Below are 20341 nucleotides of genomic sequence, written 5' to 3' on the forward strand. Positions count from 1 at the left end.
ATAACAGAAAGCATGGAAAGTCTACTTCTAAAGCAGATAGATGAAGCTGCAACCCATAATGAGGTCCTGGTTATGGGGGACTTTAACTACCCGGATATTAACTGGGAAACAGAAACCTGTGAAACCCATAAAGGCAACAGGTTTCTGCTAATAACCAAGAAAAATTATCTTTCACAATTGGTGCAGAATCCAACCAGAGGAGCAGCACTTTTAGACGTAATACTATCTAATAGACCTGACAGAATAACAAATCTGCAGGTGGTTGGGCATTTAGGAAATAGCGACCACAATATTGTGCAGTTTCACCTGTCTTTCACTAGGGGGACTTGTCAGGGAGTCACAAAAACACTGAACTTTAGGAAGGCAAAGTTTGACCAGCTTAGAGATGCCCTTAATCTGGTAGACTGGGACAATATCCTCAGAAATAAGAATACAGATAATAAATGGGAAATGTTTAAGAACATCCTAAATAGGCAGTGTAAGCGGTTTATACCTTGTGGGAATAAAAGGACTAGAAATAGGAAAAACCCAATGTGGCTAAACAAAGAAGTAAGACAGGCAATTAACAGTAAAAAGAAAGCATTTGCACTACTAAAGCAGGATGGCACCATTGAAGCTCTAAAAAACTATAGGGAGAAAAATACTTTATCTAAAAAACTAATTAAAGCTGCCAAAAAGGAAACAGAGAAGCACATTGCTAAGGAGAGTAAAACTAATCCCAAACTGTTCTTCAACTATATCAATAGTAAAAGAATAAAAACTGAAAATGTAGGCCCCTTAAAAAATAGTGAGGAAAGAATGGTTGTAGATGACGAGGAAAAAGCTAACATATTAAACACCTTCTTCTCCACGGTATTCACGGTGGAAAATGAAATGCTAGGTGAAATCCCAAGAAACAATGAAAACCCTATATTAAGGGTCACCAATCTAACCCAAGAAGAGGTGCGAAACCGGCTAAATAGGATCAAAATAGATAAATCTCCGGGTCCGGATGGCATACACCCACGAGTACTAAGAGAACTAAGTAATGTAATAGATAAACCATTATTTCTTATTTTTAGGGACTCTATAGTGACGGGGTCTGTTCCGCAGGACTGGCGCATAGCAAATGTGGTGCCAATATTCAAAAAGGGCTCTAAAAGTGAACCTGGAAATTATAGGCCAGTAAGTCTAACCTCTATTGTTGGTAAAATATTTGAAGGGTTTCTGAGGGATGTTATTCTGGATTATCTCAATGAGAATAACTGTGTAACTCCATATCAGCATGGGTTTATGAGAAATCGCTCCTGTCAAACCAATCTAATCAGTTTTTATGAAGAGGTAAGCTATAGGCTGGACCACGGTGAGTCATTGGACGTGGTATATCTCGATTTTTCCAAAGCGTTTGATACCGTGCCGCACAAGAGGTTGGTACACAAAATGAGAATGCTTGGTCTGGGGGAAAATGTGTGTAAATGGGTTAGTAACTGGCTTAGTGATAGAAAGCAGAGGGTGGTTATAAATGGTATAGTCTCTAACTGGGTCGCTGTGACCAGTGGGGACCGCAGGGGTCAGTATTGGGACCTGTTCTCTTCAACATATTCATTAATGATCTGGTAGAAGGTTTACACAGTAAAATATCGATATTTGCAGATGATACAAAACTATGTAAATCAGTTAATACAAGAGAAGATAGTATTCTGCTACAGATGGATCTGGATAAGTTGGAAACTTGGGCTGAAAGGTGGCAGATGAGGTTTAACAATGATAAATGTAAGGTTATACACATGGGAAGAAGGAATCAATGTCACCATTACACACTGAATGCGAAACCACTGGGTAAATCTGACAGGGAGAAGGACTTGGGGATCCTAGTTAATGATAAACTTACCTGGAGCAGCCAGTGCCAGGCAGCAGCTGCCAAGGCAAACAGGATCATGGGGTGCATTAAAAGAGGTCTGGATACACATGATGAGAGCATTATACTGCCTCTGTACAAATCCCTAGTTAGACCGCACATGGAGTACTGTGTCCAGTTTTGGGCACCGGTGCTCAGGAAGGATATAATGGAACTAGACAGAGTACAAAGGAGGGCAACAAAATTAATAAAGGGGATGGGAGAACTACAATACCCAGATAGATTAGCGAAATTAGGATTATTTAGTCTAGAAAAAAGACGACTGAGGGGCGATCTAATAACCATGTATAAGTATATAAGGGGACAATACAAATATCTCGCTGAGGATCTGTTTATACCAAGGAAGGTGACGGGCACAAGGGGGCATTCTTTGCGTCTGGAGGAGAGAAGGTTTTTCCACCAACATAGAAGAGGATTCTTTACTGTTAGGGCAGTGAGAATCTGGAATTGCTTGCCTGAGGAGGTGGTGATGGCGAACTCAGTCGAGGGGTTCAAGAGAGGCCTGGATGTCTTCCTGGAGCAGAACAATATTGTATCATACAATTATTAGGTTCTGTAGAAGGACGTAGATCTGGGGATTTATTATGATGGAATATAGGCTGAACTGGAAGGACAAATGTCTTTTTTCGGCCTTACTAACTATGTTACTATGTTACTGTACCGTGTGACCCCTGATGTATTAGTGACGTCAGGCCGGGCTGTGATGTGCGGTTCTTAACATATTGGTGACAGTAGGGAGACTGTACCGTGTGACCCCTGATGTATTAGTGAGATCAGGCGGGGCTGTGAGGTGCGGTTCTTCCCATATTGGTGATAGTGGGGAGACTGTACCGTGTGACCCCCTGATTATTAGTGATGTCAGGCGGGGCTGTGAGGTGCGGTTCTTCACATATTGGTGACAGTGGGGAGACTGTACCGTGTGACCCCTGATTATTAGTGACGTCAGGCGGGGCTGTGAGGTGCGGTTCTTCCCATATTGGTGATAGTGGGGAGACTGTACCGTGTGACCCCCTGATTATTAGTGAGGTCAGGCGGGGCTGTGAGGTGCGGTTCTTCACATATTGGTGACAGTGGGGAGACTGTACCGTGTGATCCCTGATGTATTAGTGACGTCAGGCGGGGCTGTGAGGTGCGGTTCTTCCCATATTGGTGATAGTGGGGAGACTGTACCGTGTGACCCCTGATTATTAGTGACGTCAGGCGGGGCTGTGAGGTGCGGTTCTTCACATATTGGTGATAGTGGGGAGACTGTACCGTGTGACCCCCTGATTATTAGTGACGTCAGGCGGGGCTGTGAGGTGCGGTTCTTCACATATTGGTGACAGTGGGGAGACTGTACCGTGTGACCCCTGATGTATTAGTGACGTCAGGCGGGTCTGTGAGGTGCGGTTCTTCACATATTGGTGAAAGTGGGGAGACTGTACCGTGTGACCCCTGATGTATTAGTGACGTCAGGCGGGGCTGTGAGGTGCGGTTCTTCCCATATTGGTGAAAGTGGGGAGACTGTACCGTGTGACCCCTGATTATTAGTGAGGTCAGGCGGGGCTGTGAGGTGCGGTTCTTCCCATATTGGTGACAGTGGGGAGACTGTACCGTGTGATCCCTGATGTATTAGTGAGGTCAGGCGGGGCTGTGAGGTGCGGTTCTTCACATATTGGTGACAGTGGGGAGACTGTACCGTGTGACCCCCTGATTATTAGTGATGTCAGGCGGGGCTGTGAGGTGCGGTTCTTCCCATATTGGTGACAGTGGGGAGACTGTACCGTGTGATCCCTGATGTATTAGTGACGTCAGGCGGGTCTGTGAGGTGCGGTTCTTCACATATTGGTGAAAGTGGGGAGACTGTACCGTGTGACCCCTGATTATTAGTGAGGTCAGGCGGGGCTGTGAGGTTCGGTTCTTCACATATTGGTGACAGTGGGGAGACTGTACCGTGTGACCCCTGATGTATTAGTGACGTCAGGCGGGGCTGTGAGGTGCGGTTCTTCACATATTGGTGAAAGTGGGGAGACTGTACCGTGTGACCCCCTGATTATTAGTGAGGTCAGGCGGGGCTGTGAGGTGCGGTTCTTCACATATTGGTGACAGTGGGGAGACTGTACCGTGTGACCCCTGATGTATTAGTGACGTCAGGCGGGTCTGTGAGGTGCGGTTCTTCACATATTGGTGAAAGTGGGGAGACTGTACCGTGTGACCCCCTGATTATTAGTGAGGTCAGGCGGGGCTGTGAGGTGCGGTTCTTCACATATTGGTGACAGTGGGGAGACTGTACCATGTGACCCCCTGATGTATTAGTGACGTCAGGCGGGGCTGTGAGGTGCGGTTCTTCACATATTGGTGATAGTGGGGAGACTGTACCGTGTGACCCCTGATGTATTAGTGACGTCAGGCGGGGCTGTGAGGTGCGGTTCTTCACATATTGGTGAAAGTGGGGAGACTGTACCGTGTGACCCCTGATTATTAGTGATGTCAGGCGGGGCTGTGAGGTGCGGTTCTTCCCATATTGGTGACAGTGGGGAGACTGTACTGTGTGACTCCTGATGTATTAGTGAGGTCAGGCGGGGCTGTGAGGTGCGGTTCTTCCCATATTGGTGATAGTGGGGAGACTGTACCGTGTGACCCCCTGATTATTAGTGACGTCAGGCGGGGCTGTGAGGTGCGGTTCTTCCCATATTGGTGATAGTGGGGAGACTGTACCGTGTGATCCCTGATGTATTAGTGACGTCAGGCGGGCTGTGAGGTGCGGTTCTTCACATATTGGTGACAGTGGGGAGACTGTACCGTGTGACCCCTGATGTATTAGTGACGTCAGGCGGGCTGTGAGGTGCGGTTCTTCACATATTGGTGACAGTGGGGAGACTGTACCGTGTGACCCCTGATGTATTAGTGACGTCAGGCGGGTCTGTGAGGTGCGGTTCTTCACATATTGGTGAAAGTGGGGAGACTGTACCGTGTGACCCCTGATTATTAGTGAGGTCAGGCGGGGCTGTGATGTGTTGTTTTTCCTCTGCCTTGCTGATGAGTCTCTTGACGCTGTCCCTCAGGTGCCTTTAACCTGTCCATGCTTTCTCTTGCAGGCATATGGGATTGTGTGGAAGGCCATTGACCGTAAATCTGGAGAAATTGTGGCTGTGAAGAAAATTTTTGATGCGTTTAGAAACAGGACAGACGCTCAGGTGAGGAGGCGCACTGCCCGCAGTGTGATATCCCCATCCCCCAACATGTGTGAGGCCTGGGAGCACTGTGACACTTATGCCTCATCTAATGTCTTCCCCTCTCATTGCAGCGAACCTTCCGGGAAATCATGTTTCTTCAGGTGAGTCGTGTGACTGACGTGGGTGGACGTTGTCTCCTGGTCACAATTCACACATTACTCCTCATATCAGAATTGGCTCCAGAGCTGCTGTTCTGATGGGTTTGGCCTCCCACTCTGATAAATCTACTGCTGAGGATCCTCCAAAGGTTCTCAATAGGGTTGAGGTCAGGTGAGGGTGATGGCCGCCCCATGAGATTCTCTCCTTTTTATGCCCATAGCAGCCAGCCAGTCAGAGGTTTCTTTGTAGTGTGAGATGGGACATTGTCAGCATGAAGATGATTGTTCTATGGATGGCGTGGTTTTCCTTTTTGTACCATGGAAGAAAGTGGTCAGATAGACACTATACACTTTGATTAGGTCATTTTCACACCTTCAGAGACCCTAAAGGGGCTACCAGCTCTCTCCTCATGATTCCTGCCAAAAACATGACTCCGCCAGGTCCTTGCTGACATCGCGGTCCTGTTGGGACGTAGTAGCCTCAACCACCGCCCACCAACCTTCCACTACTCCACCTGGACCATCCAGGGTTACACGGAATCATCAGTCAACCTGACTTGTTTGCAATTAGTCTTCATGTATGTCTGCAAAAAAAGTAACCAGCACCCCTGAACAGGATAAAGCAGGTGTGAACAGGTACAATATGCCATGACTGCATAGTATATGTGAATCCAGCCAGCTCTGTAAGTCCCAACATGTCTGCAAACATTGAATTTATGAAACCTGAACTGCATTACTGCTGTGTAAAGTATTCTTATATAATGAAGGGACTTGGTGCATAAATTGGCCAACTGATCAGAGCCCATCAACCATGGCAAGGCGACCTTTCTTTGATGGGACCCTGACCCTAATATTTATGCATGCCTCTGCTGAGCTATAAGCCTACAAATAGAAAGGGCACCTAGGATCCAGAATTAATTAAAAACAGCCTCCCACTTGCGATTAACCCCTCTCTGACATCGGACGTAATGATCCATCCATGTGACCTGGGCCTATCTGACCATGTACGGATCATTACGTCATCATGATCTGCTGCACATGGCACACAGTGCTAGTTGGGATCTCACCGAAGTCGGCGCAGTTCAGGCCTATTGGAAACGCAGCCTCAGTGACCGGAGGTAACCTCGAGGACATCACCCCTGGTCACTGACGCTGCATTCCGAGCAGCTCATTCACAAGTGCGTCTCAGCCTGGACGGTCACATTTTGGCACCGTCCAGGTGAAAACGAATTATCCCTCAGACATGGATTTCGGCGTGGGACAGGACGACAAACCGGTATGGTATATTGTTGTTTTTTTATTTTAGTTTTATTACAGGAGATCGAGGGCTTCGGTAAAAATTAGTTGTTAGGTGAGTATAACTGTGTTTGTTATTTTTAAATAAAAAAGTGAAACTGTGTTTAGTCTTTTTCTAATAAAGGACTTTATTCTGGCTGTGTATTTACATATAACTATAGGATTAGTAATGGACAGGTGTCTTATAGACGCTTCTCCATTACTAAGCCGTGGGCTTGATGTCACCTGACTATACAAAGGTGACATCAACCCCATAAATATGAACCCCACTTGCCACCGCTACAAGGCAAGTGGGAAGAGCCGGGTAAAGCACCAGAATTTGTGCATCTAATAGATGCGCCTTTTCTGGGCAGATGCGGGCTGCTATTTTTAGGCCAGGGGACCAATAGCCTTTTCCCCTTACCAGCCTGAGAATACCAGCCCCCAGCTGTGAGCTTTAGCAAGGCTGGTTGTCAAAAATGGGGGGTACCCCTCTATTCTTGATAACCAACATTGCTGAAGATGACAGCTGAGAGTTTTGCCTGGCTGGTTAAATAAAATACAGGAGAACGCACGCCATTTTTTTCATTTATTTACAGTGCAGGAGGCGGCTGATGAATACCCCCATCAGCCTCTCCTGGTGTCACGGTTATTAGCAGCAGCAGGGGTAGGCTGATGGGAGTAATAGTCCTATCATTCGCCGCCTGCTGGCTCTTTTATCACTTAAATGTAACTCATCATTCTCCCGTGATCGCGCTGATCGCCGGCAGAGCAGGGAAGAATGAAGAGAGCCGTGTTCAGCACCCGGGGAACAGCGCTTACTGTAATGCTTCTTCCCCGGTGCCGATGTGTCACATGGATGACATCAATGTGTGTTATGTGTGTGCACGGGTGCGGAACGTTTTATGGTCCATGCTGACATTAAAAAACGGACATGTCAGCGTGTTTTGCGTGGAAGCACATTGAGATGTGCACTAACCCATTCACTTGAATGGCAAATAGCGCTCCGTCCCTCCAGAGTCTCTCCGCATGGCTAAGCAGCACTGTACGGCCACATATGGGGTATTGCCACGTTCAGTAGAAGTTGTGGGACAAATTTTGTTGCCATTTTTACCTACTTGTTGTGTGAAAATGTAAAGTCTTTGGCTAAAACAAAATTCTGGTGGTAAAAATGTAGTTACCGTATATACTCGAGTATAAGCCGAGATTTTCAGCCCACTTTTTTGGGCTGAAAGTCCCCCTCTCGGCTTATACTCGAGTCATATACCCGGGTGTCGGCAGGGGAGGGGGAGCGGGGGCCGTGTAATCATACTTACCTGCTGCGGCGCGGTCCCTGCAGTCCCTGGCTTCTCCGGCGCTGCAGATTCTTCCTGCACTGAGCGGTCACATGGCACCGCTCATTACAGAAATGAATAGGCGGCTCCACCCCCATAGGGGAGGAGCCGCATATTCATTGCTGTAATGAGCGGTGCCATGTGACCGCTCAATTACAGGAAGAATCTGCAGCGCCGGAGAAGCCAGGGACTGCAGGGACCGCGCCGCAGCAGGTAAGGGGAGCGCAGCGCTATAATTACCTGCTCCTCGCTCCGGTGCGTCTGCAGCGTCCTCTAGCAGTGACGCTCAGGTTAGAGGGCGCGGTGACGTAGTCAGTGCTGGAGACGGAGCCGCAGAGGAGCAGGTAATTATTGAAAGCGCCGGCGTCCTGAGAAGAGAGGTGAGTATGGGATTTTTTTTTTTTTATGGCAGCACCAGCAGCATTATAAGGAGCACCTATGGGGCCATAAAGGTGCAGAGCATATATGGGGCACAGCATTATAAGGAGCACCTATGGGGCCATAAAGGTGCAGAGCATATATGGGGGCAGCATTCTAAGGAGCACCTATGGGGCCATAAAGGTGCAGAGCATATAAGGGGCACAGCATTATAAGGAGCACCTATGGGGCCATAAAGGTGCAGAGCATATATGGGGCACAGCATTATAAGGAGCACCTATGGGGCCATAAAGGTGCAGAGCATATATGGGGCACAGCATTCTAAGGAGCACCTATGGGGCCATAAAGGTGCAGAGCATATAAGGGGCACAGCATTATAAGGAGCATCTATGGGGCCATAAAGGTGCAGAGCATATATGGGGCACAGCATTATAAGGAGCACCTATGGGGCCATAAAGGTGCAGAGCATATAAGGGGCACAGCATTATAAGGAGCATCTATGGGGCCATAAAGGTGCAGAGCATATAAGGGGCACAGCATTATAAGGAGCACCTATGGGGCCATAAAGGTGCAGAGCATATAAGGGGCACAGCATTATAAGGAGCATCTATGGGGCCATAAAGGTGCAGAGCATATAAGGGGCACAGCATTATAAGGAGCATCTATGGGGCCATAAAGGTGCAGAGCATATAAGGGGCACAGCATTATAAGGAGCACCTATGGGGCCATAAAGGTGCAGAGCATATATGGGGCACAGCATTATAAGGAGCACCTATGGGGCCATAATGAAAGGTGCAGAGCATATATGGGGGCAGCATTCTAAGGAGCACCTATGGGGCCATAAAGGTGCAGAGCATATATGGGGGCAGCATTATAAGGAGCATCTATGGGGCCATAAAGGTGCAGAGCATATATGGGGGCAGCATTATAAGGAGCATCTATGGGGCCATAAAGGTGCAGAGCATATATGGGGCACAGCATTATAAGGAGCATCTATGGGGCCATAAAGGTGCAGAGCATATAAGGGGCACAGCATTATAAGGAGCATCTATGGGGCCATAATGAAAGGTGCAGAGCATATATGGGGGCAGCATTCTAAGGAGCACCTATGGGGCCATAAAGGTGCAGAGCATATATGGGGGCAGCATTATAAGGAGCATCTATGGGGCCATAAAGGTGCAGAGCATATATGGGGGCAGCATTATAAGGAGCATCTATGGGGCCATAAAGGTGCAGAGCATATATGGGGCACAGCATTATAAGGAGCATCTATGGGGCCATAAAGGTGCAGAGCATATAAGGGGCACAGCATTATAAGGAGCATCTATGGGGCCATAAAGGTGCAGAGCATATATGGGGCACAGCATTATAAGGGGCATCTATGGGGCCATAAAGGTGCAGAGCATATATGGGGCACAGCATTATAAGGAGCACCTATGGGGCCATAATGAAAGGTGCAGAGCATATATGGGGGCAGCATTATAAGGAGCATCTATGGGGCCATAAAGGTGCAGAGCATATATGGGGGCAGCATTATAAGGAGCATCTATGGGGCCATAAAGGTGCAGAGCATATATGGGGGCAGCATTATAAGGAGCATCTATGGGGCCATAAAGGTGCAGAGCATATATGGGGCACAGCATTATAAGGAGCACCTATGGGGCCATAAAGGTGCAGAGCATATATGGGGCACAGCATTATAAGGGGCATCTATGGGGCCATAAAGGTGCAGAGCATATATGGCACAGCATTATAAGGAGCATCTATGGGGCCATAAAGGTGCAGAGCATACAAGGGGCACAGCATTATAAGGAGCACCTATGGGGCCATAAAGGTGCAGAGCATATATGGGGGCAGCATTATAAGGAGCATCTATGGGGCCATAAAGGTGCAGAGCATATATGGGGCACAGCATTATAAGGAGCACCTATGGGGCCATAAAGGTGCAGAGCATATATGGCACAGCATTATAAGGAGCATCTATGGGGCCATAAAGGTGCAGAGCATATATGGGGCACAGCATTATAAGGAGCACCTATGGGGCCATAAAGGTGCAGAGCATATAAGGGGCACAGCATTATAAGGAACATCTATGGGGCCATAAAGGTGCAGAGCATATATGGGGCACAGCATTATAAGGAGCACCTATGGGGCCATAAAGGTGCAGAGCATATAAGGGGCACAGCATTATAAGGAACATCTATGGGGCCATAAAGGTGCAGAGCATATAAGGGGCACAGCATTATAAGGAACACCTATGGGGCCATAAAGGTGCAGAGCATATATGGGGGCAGCATTATAAGGAGCATCTATGGGGCCATAAAGGTGCAGAGCATATAAGGGGCACAGCATTATAAGGAACACCTATGGGGCCATAAAGGTGCAGAGCATATAAGGGGCACAGCATTATAAGGAACATCTATGGGGCCATAAAGGTGCAGAGCATATAAGGGGCACAGCATTATAAGGAGCACCTATGGGGCCATAAAGGTGCAGAGCATATATGGGGCACAGCATTATAAGGAGCACCTATGGGGCCATAAAGGTGCAGAGCATATAAGGGGCACAGCATTATAAGGAACATCTATGGGGCCATAAAGGTGCAGAGCATATAAGGGGCACAGCATTATAAGGAGCACCTATGGGGCCATAAAGGTGCAGAGCATATATGGGGCACAGCATTATAAGGAGCACCTATGGGGCCATAAAGGTGCAGAGCATATATGGGGCACAGCATTATAAGGAGCACCTATGGGGCCATAAAGGTGCAGAGCATATATGGGGCACAGCATTATAAGGAGCACCTATGGGGCCATAAAGGTGCAGAGCATATAAGGGGCACAGCATTATAAGGAGCATCTATGGGGCCATAAAGGTGCAGAGCATATATGGGGCACAGCATTATAAGGAGCACCTATGGGGCCATAAAGGTGCAGAGCATATATGGGGCACAGCATTATAAGGAGCATCTATGGGGCCATAAAGGTGCAGAGCATATATGGGGCACAGCATTATAAGGAGCACCTATGGGGCCATAAAGGTGCAGAGCATATAAGGGGCACAGCATTATAAGGAGCACCTATGGGGCCATAAAGGTGCAGAGCATATATGGGGCACAGCATTATAAGGAGCATCTATGGGGCCATAAAGGTGCAGAGCATATATGGGGCACAGCATTATAAGGAGCACCTATGGGGCCATAAAGGTGCAGAGCATATAAGGGGCACAGCATTATAAGGAGCACCTATGGGGCCATAAAGGTGCAGAGCATATATGGGGCACAGCATTATAAGGGGCATCTATGGGACCATAAAGGTGCAGAGCATATAAGGGGCACAGCATTATAAGGAGCACCTATGGGGCCATAAAGGTGCAGAGCATATAAGGGGCACAGCATTATAAGGAGCATCTATGGGGCCATAAAGGTGCAGAGCATATATGGGGCACAGCATTATAAGGAGCACCTATGGGGCCATAAAGGTGCAGAGCATATATGGGGCACAGCATTATAAGGAACATCTATGGGGCCATAATGAAAGGTGCAGAGCATATATGGGGCACAGCATTAGAAGGAGCATCTATGGGGCCATAAAGGTGCAGAGCATATATGGGGCACCTATGGGGCCATAATGAAAGGTGCAGAGCATATATGGGGCACAGCATTAGAAGGAGCATCTATGGGGCCATAAAGGTGCAGAGCATATAAGGGGCACAGCATTATAAGGAGCACCTATGGGGCCATAATCAAAGGTGCAGAGCATATATGGGGCACAGCATTATAAGGAGCATCTATGGGACCATAATGAAAGGTGCAGAGCATATAAGGGGCACAGCATTATAAGGAGCACCTATGGGGCCATAAAGGTGCAGAGCATATAAGGGGCACAGCATTATAAGGAGCACCTATGGGGCCATAAAGGTGCAGAGCATATAAGGGGCACAGCATTATAAGGAACATCTATGGGGCCATAAAGGTGCAGAGCATATATGGGGCACAGCATTATAAGGAGCACCTATGGGGCCATAAAGGTGCAGAGCATATATGGGGCACAGCATTATAAGGAGCATCTATGGGGCCATAAAGGTGCAGAGCATATATGGGGCACAGCATTATAAGGAGCACCTATGGGGCCATAAAGGTGCAGAGCATATATGGGGCAGCATTATAAGGGGCATCTATGGGGCCATAATCAAAGGTGCAGAGCATTCTATATAGCACAGTTGTATATGGAGCATCTATGGGGCAATAATGAACGGTATGGAGCATCTATTTTTATTTTTGAAATTCACCGGTAAATGCTGCATTTTCTACCCTAGGCTTATACTCGAGTCAATAAGTTTTCCCAGTTTTTTGTGGCAAAATTAGGGGGGTCGGCTTATACTCGGTCGGCTTATACTCGAGTATATACGGTATTTTGTCTTCACTGCCCAATGGTATAAAATTCTGTGACACACCCGCGGTGTCAATATGATCACTGCCCCCCAGATGAATTCACTGAGAGGTGTAGTTTGTAAATGGGGTCACTTATGGGGGGTTCTGCTGTTCTGGCCCCTCAGGGGCTCTGCCAGTGGGTCATGGCACCTGCAAACCAGAACAGTAAAATCTGGCGCTCCTTCCCTTCTGAGCTCTGCACTGGGCCGGAAAAATATTTCCCGATTACATGTTGGCGCACTCAGGAAAAAATGGATCTCAGTTTCTTGTAAAAAAAATTCCTATTATCCCTTAGAAAAATTGCAAACTTGGGGCTAAACAACATTTTAGTGGTAAAAATGTAATTTATTCCTTCTTCACCGCTCAGTGGTATAAAATTCTGTGAGGCCCATGTGATGTCAATATGATCACTGCCCCTCTAGAGGAATTCATTGGGGGGTGCAGTTTTTAGAATGGTGTCACACTTGAGTATTTTCTATCACATAGACCCCTCAAAATGACTTCAAATGTGATGTGGTCCCTAAAAAAAAAAAATGGTGTAAAAATGAGAAATCGCTAGTCAATATTTAATCCTTGTAACTCCCTAACAAAAAAAATGTTGGTTCCAAACTTGTGCTGATGTAAAGTAGACATGTGGGAAATGTTATTTATTACCGTATAAGCCGACCCGAGTATAAGCCGACCCCCCTAATTTTGCCACAAAAAACTGGGAAAACTTAATGACTCGAGTATAAGCCTAGGGTGGAAAATGCAGCAGCTACCGGTAAATGTCAAAAGTAAAAATAGATCCCAATAAAAGTAAAATTAATGGAGACATCAGAAGGTTAAGTGTTTCTGAATATCCATATTGAATCAGGAGCCCCATATAATGCTCCATACAGTTCATGATGGCCCCATAAGATGCCCCATAATAAAATATGCCCCATATAATGCTGCATAAAGGTTAATAATGGCCCCATAAGATGCTCCATAGACATAGATGCCCCATATAGTGCTGCACAAACGTTATGGCCCCATAGATGCTCCATACAGACACTTGCCCCATTTTCTGTGGCTGCGATAAATAAAAAAAATCACATACTCACCTCTCTGTCGCTCAGGCCTCCGGCACTTTCAATATTCACCTGCTCCTCGTTCTGGCGCCGCTCCATCTTCAGCATCTTCTGCACTGACGCTCAGGCAGAGGGCTCGCACTAACCACGTCACCGCGCCCTCTGACCTCAGCGTCACTGCAGAAGATGTAGCGGCGCCAGAACGAGGAGCAGGTGAATATCGCGCAGCGCTCCCCTCCCCATTATACTCACCTGCTCCTGGCGCGGTCCCTGCAGGTCCCTGGCTTTCCCGGCGCTGAAGCTTCTTCCTGTACTGAGCGGTCACTGTTACTGCTCATTACAGTAATAAATATGCGGCTCCACCTCTATGGGAGAACCAGGGACTGCAGGGACCGCGCCAGGAGTAGGTGAGTATAATTACACAGCCCCCGCTCCCCCATCCCCTGCCGACCCCCGGGTATGACTCGAGTATAAGCCGAGAGGGGGACTGAAAATCTCGGCTTATACTCGAGTATATACGGTAAGTATTTTGTGTGACATATCTCTGTGATTTAAGGGCATAAAAATTCAAAGTTGGAAAATTGTGAAATTTTCAAAATTTTCGCCAAATTTCCGTTTTTTTTCACAAATAAACACAAGTCATATCAAAGAAATGTTACAGCTATCATGAAGTACAATATGTCACGAGAAAACATTGTCAGAATCACCGGGATCCATGGAAACTCCAGAGTTATAACCTCATAAAGGGACAGTGGTTAGAATTGTAAAAATTGGCCCCGACATTAACGTGCAAACCACCCTTGGGGGTAAAGGGGTTAAATCGCGGACGAATGTAGTCCTACTCAAAATCTGATTTCATTCGTGGTATTCTTTTCAATTTAATCCTTAATGTTTGTGGAAAATAAAAAAAATGTACATGGCTGCCATGACCTGGCCGACGCGTTTCGCCTGCTCTAGACAGCAGGACTCGGTCAGATAACACGCAGGGCTTTACATGGCCACCATGACCCGGCCGACGCGTTTCGCCTGCTCTAGACAGCAGGACTCTGTCAGATAACATGCAGGCCTTTACATGGCCGCCATGACCCGGCCGACGCGTTTCGCCTGCACTCGGCAGCAGGACTCGGTCAGGTAACACACAGGCCTTTACATGGCCGCCATGACCCGGCCGACGCGTTTCGCCTGCTCTAGACAGCAGGTCTTGGTCAGATAACACGCAGGCCTTTACATGGCCACCATGACCCGGCCGACGCGTTTCGCCTGCTCTAGGCAGCAGGACTCGGTCAGATAACATGCAGGCCTTTACATGGCCGCCATGACCTGGCCGACGCGTTTCGCCTGCTCTAGACAGCAGGACTCGGTCAGATAACACGCAGGCCTTTACATGGCCGCCATGACCCGGCCGACGCGTTTCGCCTGCTCTAGGCAGCAGGACTCGGTCAGATAACATGCAGGCCTTTACATGGCCGCCATGACCCGGCCGACGCGTTTCGCCTGCTCTAGACAGCAGGACTCGGTCAGATAACACGCAGGCCTTTAAATGGCCGCCATGACCCGGCCGACGCGTTTCGCCTGCCCTAGGCAGCAGGACTCGGTCAGATAACATGCAGGCCTTTTCATGGCCGCCATGACCCGGCCGACGCGTTTCGCCTGCTCTAGGCAGCAGGACTCGGTCAGATAACATGCAGACCTTTACATGGCCACCATGACCCGGCCGACGCGTTTCGCCTGCACTCGGCAGCAGGACTCGGTCAGATAACATGCCGGCCTTTACATGGCCGCCATGACCCGGCCGACGCGTTTTGCCTGCACTAGGCAGCAGGACTCGGTCAGATAACACGCAGGCCTTTACATGGCCACCATGACCCGGCCGACGCGTTTCGCCTGCTCTAGGCAGCAGGACTCGGTCAGATAACACGCAGGCCTTTACATGGCCGCCATGACCCGGCCGACGCGTTTCGCCTGCTCTAGGCAGCAGGACTCGGTCAGATAACATGCAGGCCTTTACATGGCCGCCATGACCCGGCCGACGCGTTTCGCCTGCTCTAGACAGCAGGACTCGGTCAGATAACACGCAGGCCTTTACATGGCCGCCATGACCCGGCCGACGCGTTTCGCCTGCTCTAGGCAGCAGGACTCGGTCAGATAATATGCAGGCCTTTACATGGCCGCCATGACCCGGCCGACGCGTTTCGCCTGCACTCGGCAGCAGGACTCGGTCAGATAACACGCAGGCCTTTATATATTCTTTACAAGGTCCAACACAGATGTTCCGTATTCACCTAACAACTGGGTGTTACATGTAGCAAATACTAGAAGGACATTACAGAACCGCAAATTATTAGTGTCCATGAATTGTATCACAGCGCAGGTGAAAATGATAAAAAACACATGCAATAGTGCGATAGCGAAATAAGATTAAATCAGGCACCAGATTAAAACCCCAAAGTGTATGTAATAACGACATGATACAATTCTACCATGTTCTGATTCTCAACCCTCGGGGTGTAATGGAGAAACCCACATACTTGTCCGATGAGGTTACACCCCGTGCACAGATAATGCCATGTCATTGAATTAGTTACCGTGCAATTGTGTATTGTGTACAACTAATTCATCACGTCTTAACCTTTAGGCTATGTGCACACGGAAGAAAAGAGGTGCAGAATTTTCTGGACTGCCACGACGCACAATCTGTTTCTCCCATTAAATGACGCCACACCGTTTTCATTAACACATAAGAATTTATTGGGAAAGATTTTAATAAAACTTTCATCTTTTACTTTGGCTTAAAATTTTTGGTCGCAGCTTAACCCAGGCAATATTTGCCAACAAATGGGGTGTAAGGAGATTATCTGCCTTCCGGTCTCCCGGTGCAGGTGTCTTCACCACCAAAAACTCCACCCGTCCGCAGCTGCAACTGTAATCCCATAACAAAAGGGGAGGAAGGGCGGGAAGAGGTCCGGGTCCAGGGAGAGCGGATGTGATGTCGGGAGGTGAGCCCGCCCAACTTCCTGCCGGCCTCACTACATGGGAGATCTCTGACCCACCACAGGGGGAGGCGCGGCAGTCAGGGGACAGCGGCCTAAGAATCCGCATCTCCTGGCAGAATCCGCAGCTTCAACTGTAATCCCATAACAAAAGGGGAGGAAGGGCGGGAAGAGGTCCGGGTCCAGGGAGAGCGGATGTGAGGTCAGGAGGTGAGCCCGCCCAACTTCCTGCCGGCCTCACTACATGGGAGATCTCTGACCCACCACAGGGGGAGGCGCGGCAGTCAGGGGACAGCGGCCTAAGAATCCGCATCTCCTGGCAGAATCCGCAGCTTCAACTGTAATCCCATAACAAAAGGGGAGGAAGGGCGGGAAGAGGTCCGGGTCCAGGGAGAGCGGATGTGAGGTCAGGAGGTGAGCCCGCCCAACTTCCTGCCGGCCTCACTACCTGGGAGATCTCTGACCCACCACAGGGGGAGGCGCGGCAGTCAGGGGACAGCGGCCTAAGAATCCGCATCTCCTGGCAGAATCCGCAGCTTCAACTGTAATCCCATAACAAAAGGGGAGGAAGGGCGGGAAGAGGTCCGGGTCCAGGGAGAGCGGATGTGAGGTCAGGAGGTGAGCCCGCCCAACTTCCTGCCGGCCTCACTACATGGGAGATCTCTGACCCACCACAGGGGGAGGCGCGGCAGTCAGGGGACAGCGGCCTAAGAATCCGCATCTCCTGGCAGAATCCGCAGCTTCAACTGTAATCCCATAACAAAAGGGGAGGAAGGGCGGGAAGAGGTCCGGGTCCAGGGAGAGCGGATGTGAGGTCAGGAGGTGAGCCCGCCCAACTTCCTGCCGGCCTCACTACCTGGGAGATCTCTGACCCACCACAGGGGGAGGCGCGGCAGTCAGGGGACAGCGGCCTAAGAATCCGCATCTCCTGGCAGAATCCGCAGCTTCAACTGTAATCCCATAACAAAAGGGGAGGAAGGGCGGGAAGAGGTCCGGGTCCAGGGAGAGCGGATGTGAGGTCAGGAGGTGAGCCCGCCCAACTTCCTGCCGGCCTCACTACCTGGGAGATCTCTGACCCACCACAGGGGGAGGCGCGGCAGTCAGGGGACAGCGGCCTAAGAATCCGCATCTCCTGGCAGAATCCGCAGCTGCAACTGTAATCCCATAACAAAAGGGGAGGAAGGGCGGGAAGAGGTCCGGGTCCAGGGAGAGCGGATGTGAGGTCAGGAGGTGAGCCGCCCGACTTCCTGCCGGCCTCACTACATGGGAGATCTCTGACCCACCACAGGGGGAGGCGCGGCAGTCAGGGGACAGCGACCTAAGAATCCGCAGCTGCAACTAATACCATAACAAAAGGGGAGGAAGGGCGGGAAGAGGTCCGGGTCCAGGGAGAGCGGATGTGATGTCAGGAGGTGAGCCCGCCCAACTTCCTGCCGGCCTCACTACATGGGAGATCTCTGACCCACCACAGGGGGAGGCGCGGCAGTCAGGGGACAGCGGCCTAAGAATCCGCATCTCCTGGCAGAATCCGCAGCTTCAACTGTAATCCCATAACAAAAGGGGAGGAAGGGCGGGAAGAGGTCCGGGTCCAGGGAGAGCGGATGTGAGGTCAGGAGGTGAGCCCGCCCAACTTCCTGCCGGCCTCACTACCTGGGAGATCTCTGACCCACCACAGGGGGAGGCGCGGCAGTCAGGGGACAGCGGCCTAAGAATCCGCATCTCCTGGCAGAATCCGCAGCTTCAACTGTAATCCCATAACAAAAGGGGAGGAAGGGCGGGAAGAGGTCCGGGTCCAGGGAGAGCGGATGTGAGGTCAGGAGGTGAGCCCGCCCAACTTCCTGCCGGCCTCACTACCTGGGAGATCTCTGACCCACCACAGGGGGAGGCGCGGCAGTCAGGGGACAGCGGCCTAAGAATCCGCATCTCCTGGCAGAATCCGCAGCTGCAACTAATACCATAACAAAAGGGGAGGAAGGGCGGGAAGAGGACCGGGTCCAGGGAGAACGGATGTGAGGTCAGGAGGTGAGCCCGCCCAACTTCCTGCCGGCCTCACTACATGGGAGATCTCTGACCCACCACAGGGGGAGGCGCGGCAGTCAGGGGACAGCGGCCTAAGAATCCGCATCTCCTGGCAGAATCCGCAGCTGCAACTGTAATCCCATAACAAAAGGGGAGGAAGGGCGGGAAGAGGTCCGGGTCCAGGGAGAGCGGATGTGAGGTCAGGAGGTGAGCCGCCCGACTTCCTGCCGGCCTCACTACATGGGAGATCTCTGACCCACCACAGGGGGAGGCGCGGCAGTCAGGGGACAGCGACCTAAGAATCCGCAGCTGCAACTAATACCATAACAAAAGGGGAGGAAGGGCGGGAAGAGGTCCGGGTCCAGGGAGAGCGGATGTGATGTCAGGAGGTGAGCCCGCCCAACTTCCTGCCGGCCTCACTACATGGGAGATCTCTGACCCACCACAGGGGGAGGCGCGGCAGTCAGGGGACAGCGGCCTAAGAATCCGCATCTCCTGGCAGAATCCACAGCTGCAACTGTAATCCCATAACAAAAGGGGAGGAAGGGCGGGAAGAGGTCCGGGTCCAGGGAGAGCGGATGTGAGGTCAGGAGGTGAGCCGCCCGACTTCCTGCCGGCCTCACTACATGGGAGATCTCTGACCCACCACAGGGGGAGGCGCGGCAGTCAGGGGACAGCGACCTAAGAATCCGCAGCTGCAACTAATACCATAACAAAAGGGGAGGAAGGGCGGGAAGAGATCCGGGTCCAGGGAGAGCGGATGTGAGGTCAGGAGGTAATCCCGCCCAACTTCCTGCCGGCCTCACTACATGGGAGATCTCTGACCCACCACAGGGGGAGGCGCGGCAGTCAGGGGACAGCGGCCTAAGAATCCGCATCTCCTGGCAGAATCCACAGCTGCGTTTTTATGCGGTTTTAGTGCCTTTTTGTGTTGAATTTTGTGCAGTTTTTGTGTAGTTTTTACCACTGCGGATTTCTATTATGGAGGGGTGCAGAAACACTGCAGAACTGCACAAAAGAAGTGACATGCACTTCTTTGAAATCTGCAGCGTTTCTGCGCAGATTTTTCTGCACCATGTGCACAGCTTTTTTTTTTTTCACATTGATTTACATTGTACTGTAAATCACAGTGCAGTTCGGCAGCGTTTCTGCGCAGAAAAACCGCTGCAGTTCTGCACTAAATCTGCATCGTGTGCACACAGCCTACCTGCTCCTAAGGCCGGGATCACACACAGGTAGATACGGCCGAGGCTCTGACACCGGCACTCCAGAGCGCAGCGTGTGGCCGCACAGCAATACATGGAGCTCCGGAGTGCCGGTGCCAGAGACTCGTCCGTATCTCGCTGTGTGTGACTCCGACCTAAAGTTGGAGAAGAACTGCATGAAAGAGAGAACACGAATTTGTATCCATGAGCTGCGCGGGTTTTACCGGCGACAATGTTTCCAGCTTGTTCTACTCACCATGGTCTCATAGGAGACAGAAATGTGTTTGGCTTTTTTCCGTGTAGAAACAATCCTCCGGGCCGCCATCAACCACTGAGGACTCTCAATTCTAAATAATCCTCCGGAGCAGCCATCAACCACTGAGGACTCTCAATTCTAAACAATTTTCCGGAGCAGCCATCAACCACTGAGGACTCTCAATTCTAAA

The 20341-nt window shown here is 50.1% G+C and overlaps 1 protein-coding gene across 2 annotated transcripts in view; it reads left to right on the forward strand.

Moving 5' to 3' along the window:
- Positions 1-20341, forward strand: part of MAPK15 (mitogen-activated protein kinase 15) — a 163968-nt gene that overhangs the window by 65674 nt on the left and 77953 nt on the right. For both annotated transcript variants that reach the window (XM_069732105.1, XM_069732106.1), the window contains exons 3-4: positions 4975-5073; positions 5184-5213. In XM_069732105.1, coding sequence (XP_069588206.1) covers positions 4975-5073; positions 5184-5213 — 129 coding nt within the window. The remainder of the gene's footprint in view (positions 1-4974; positions 5074-5183; positions 5214-20341) is intronic.

The sequence above is a fragment of the Ranitomeya imitator genome, chromosome 6, assembly GCF_032444005.1.
Source record: "Ranitomeya imitator isolate aRanImi1 chromosome 6, aRanImi1.pri, whole genome shotgun sequence".
NCBI lineage: Eukaryota > Metazoa > Chordata > Amphibia > Anura > Dendrobatidae > Ranitomeya > Ranitomeya imitator.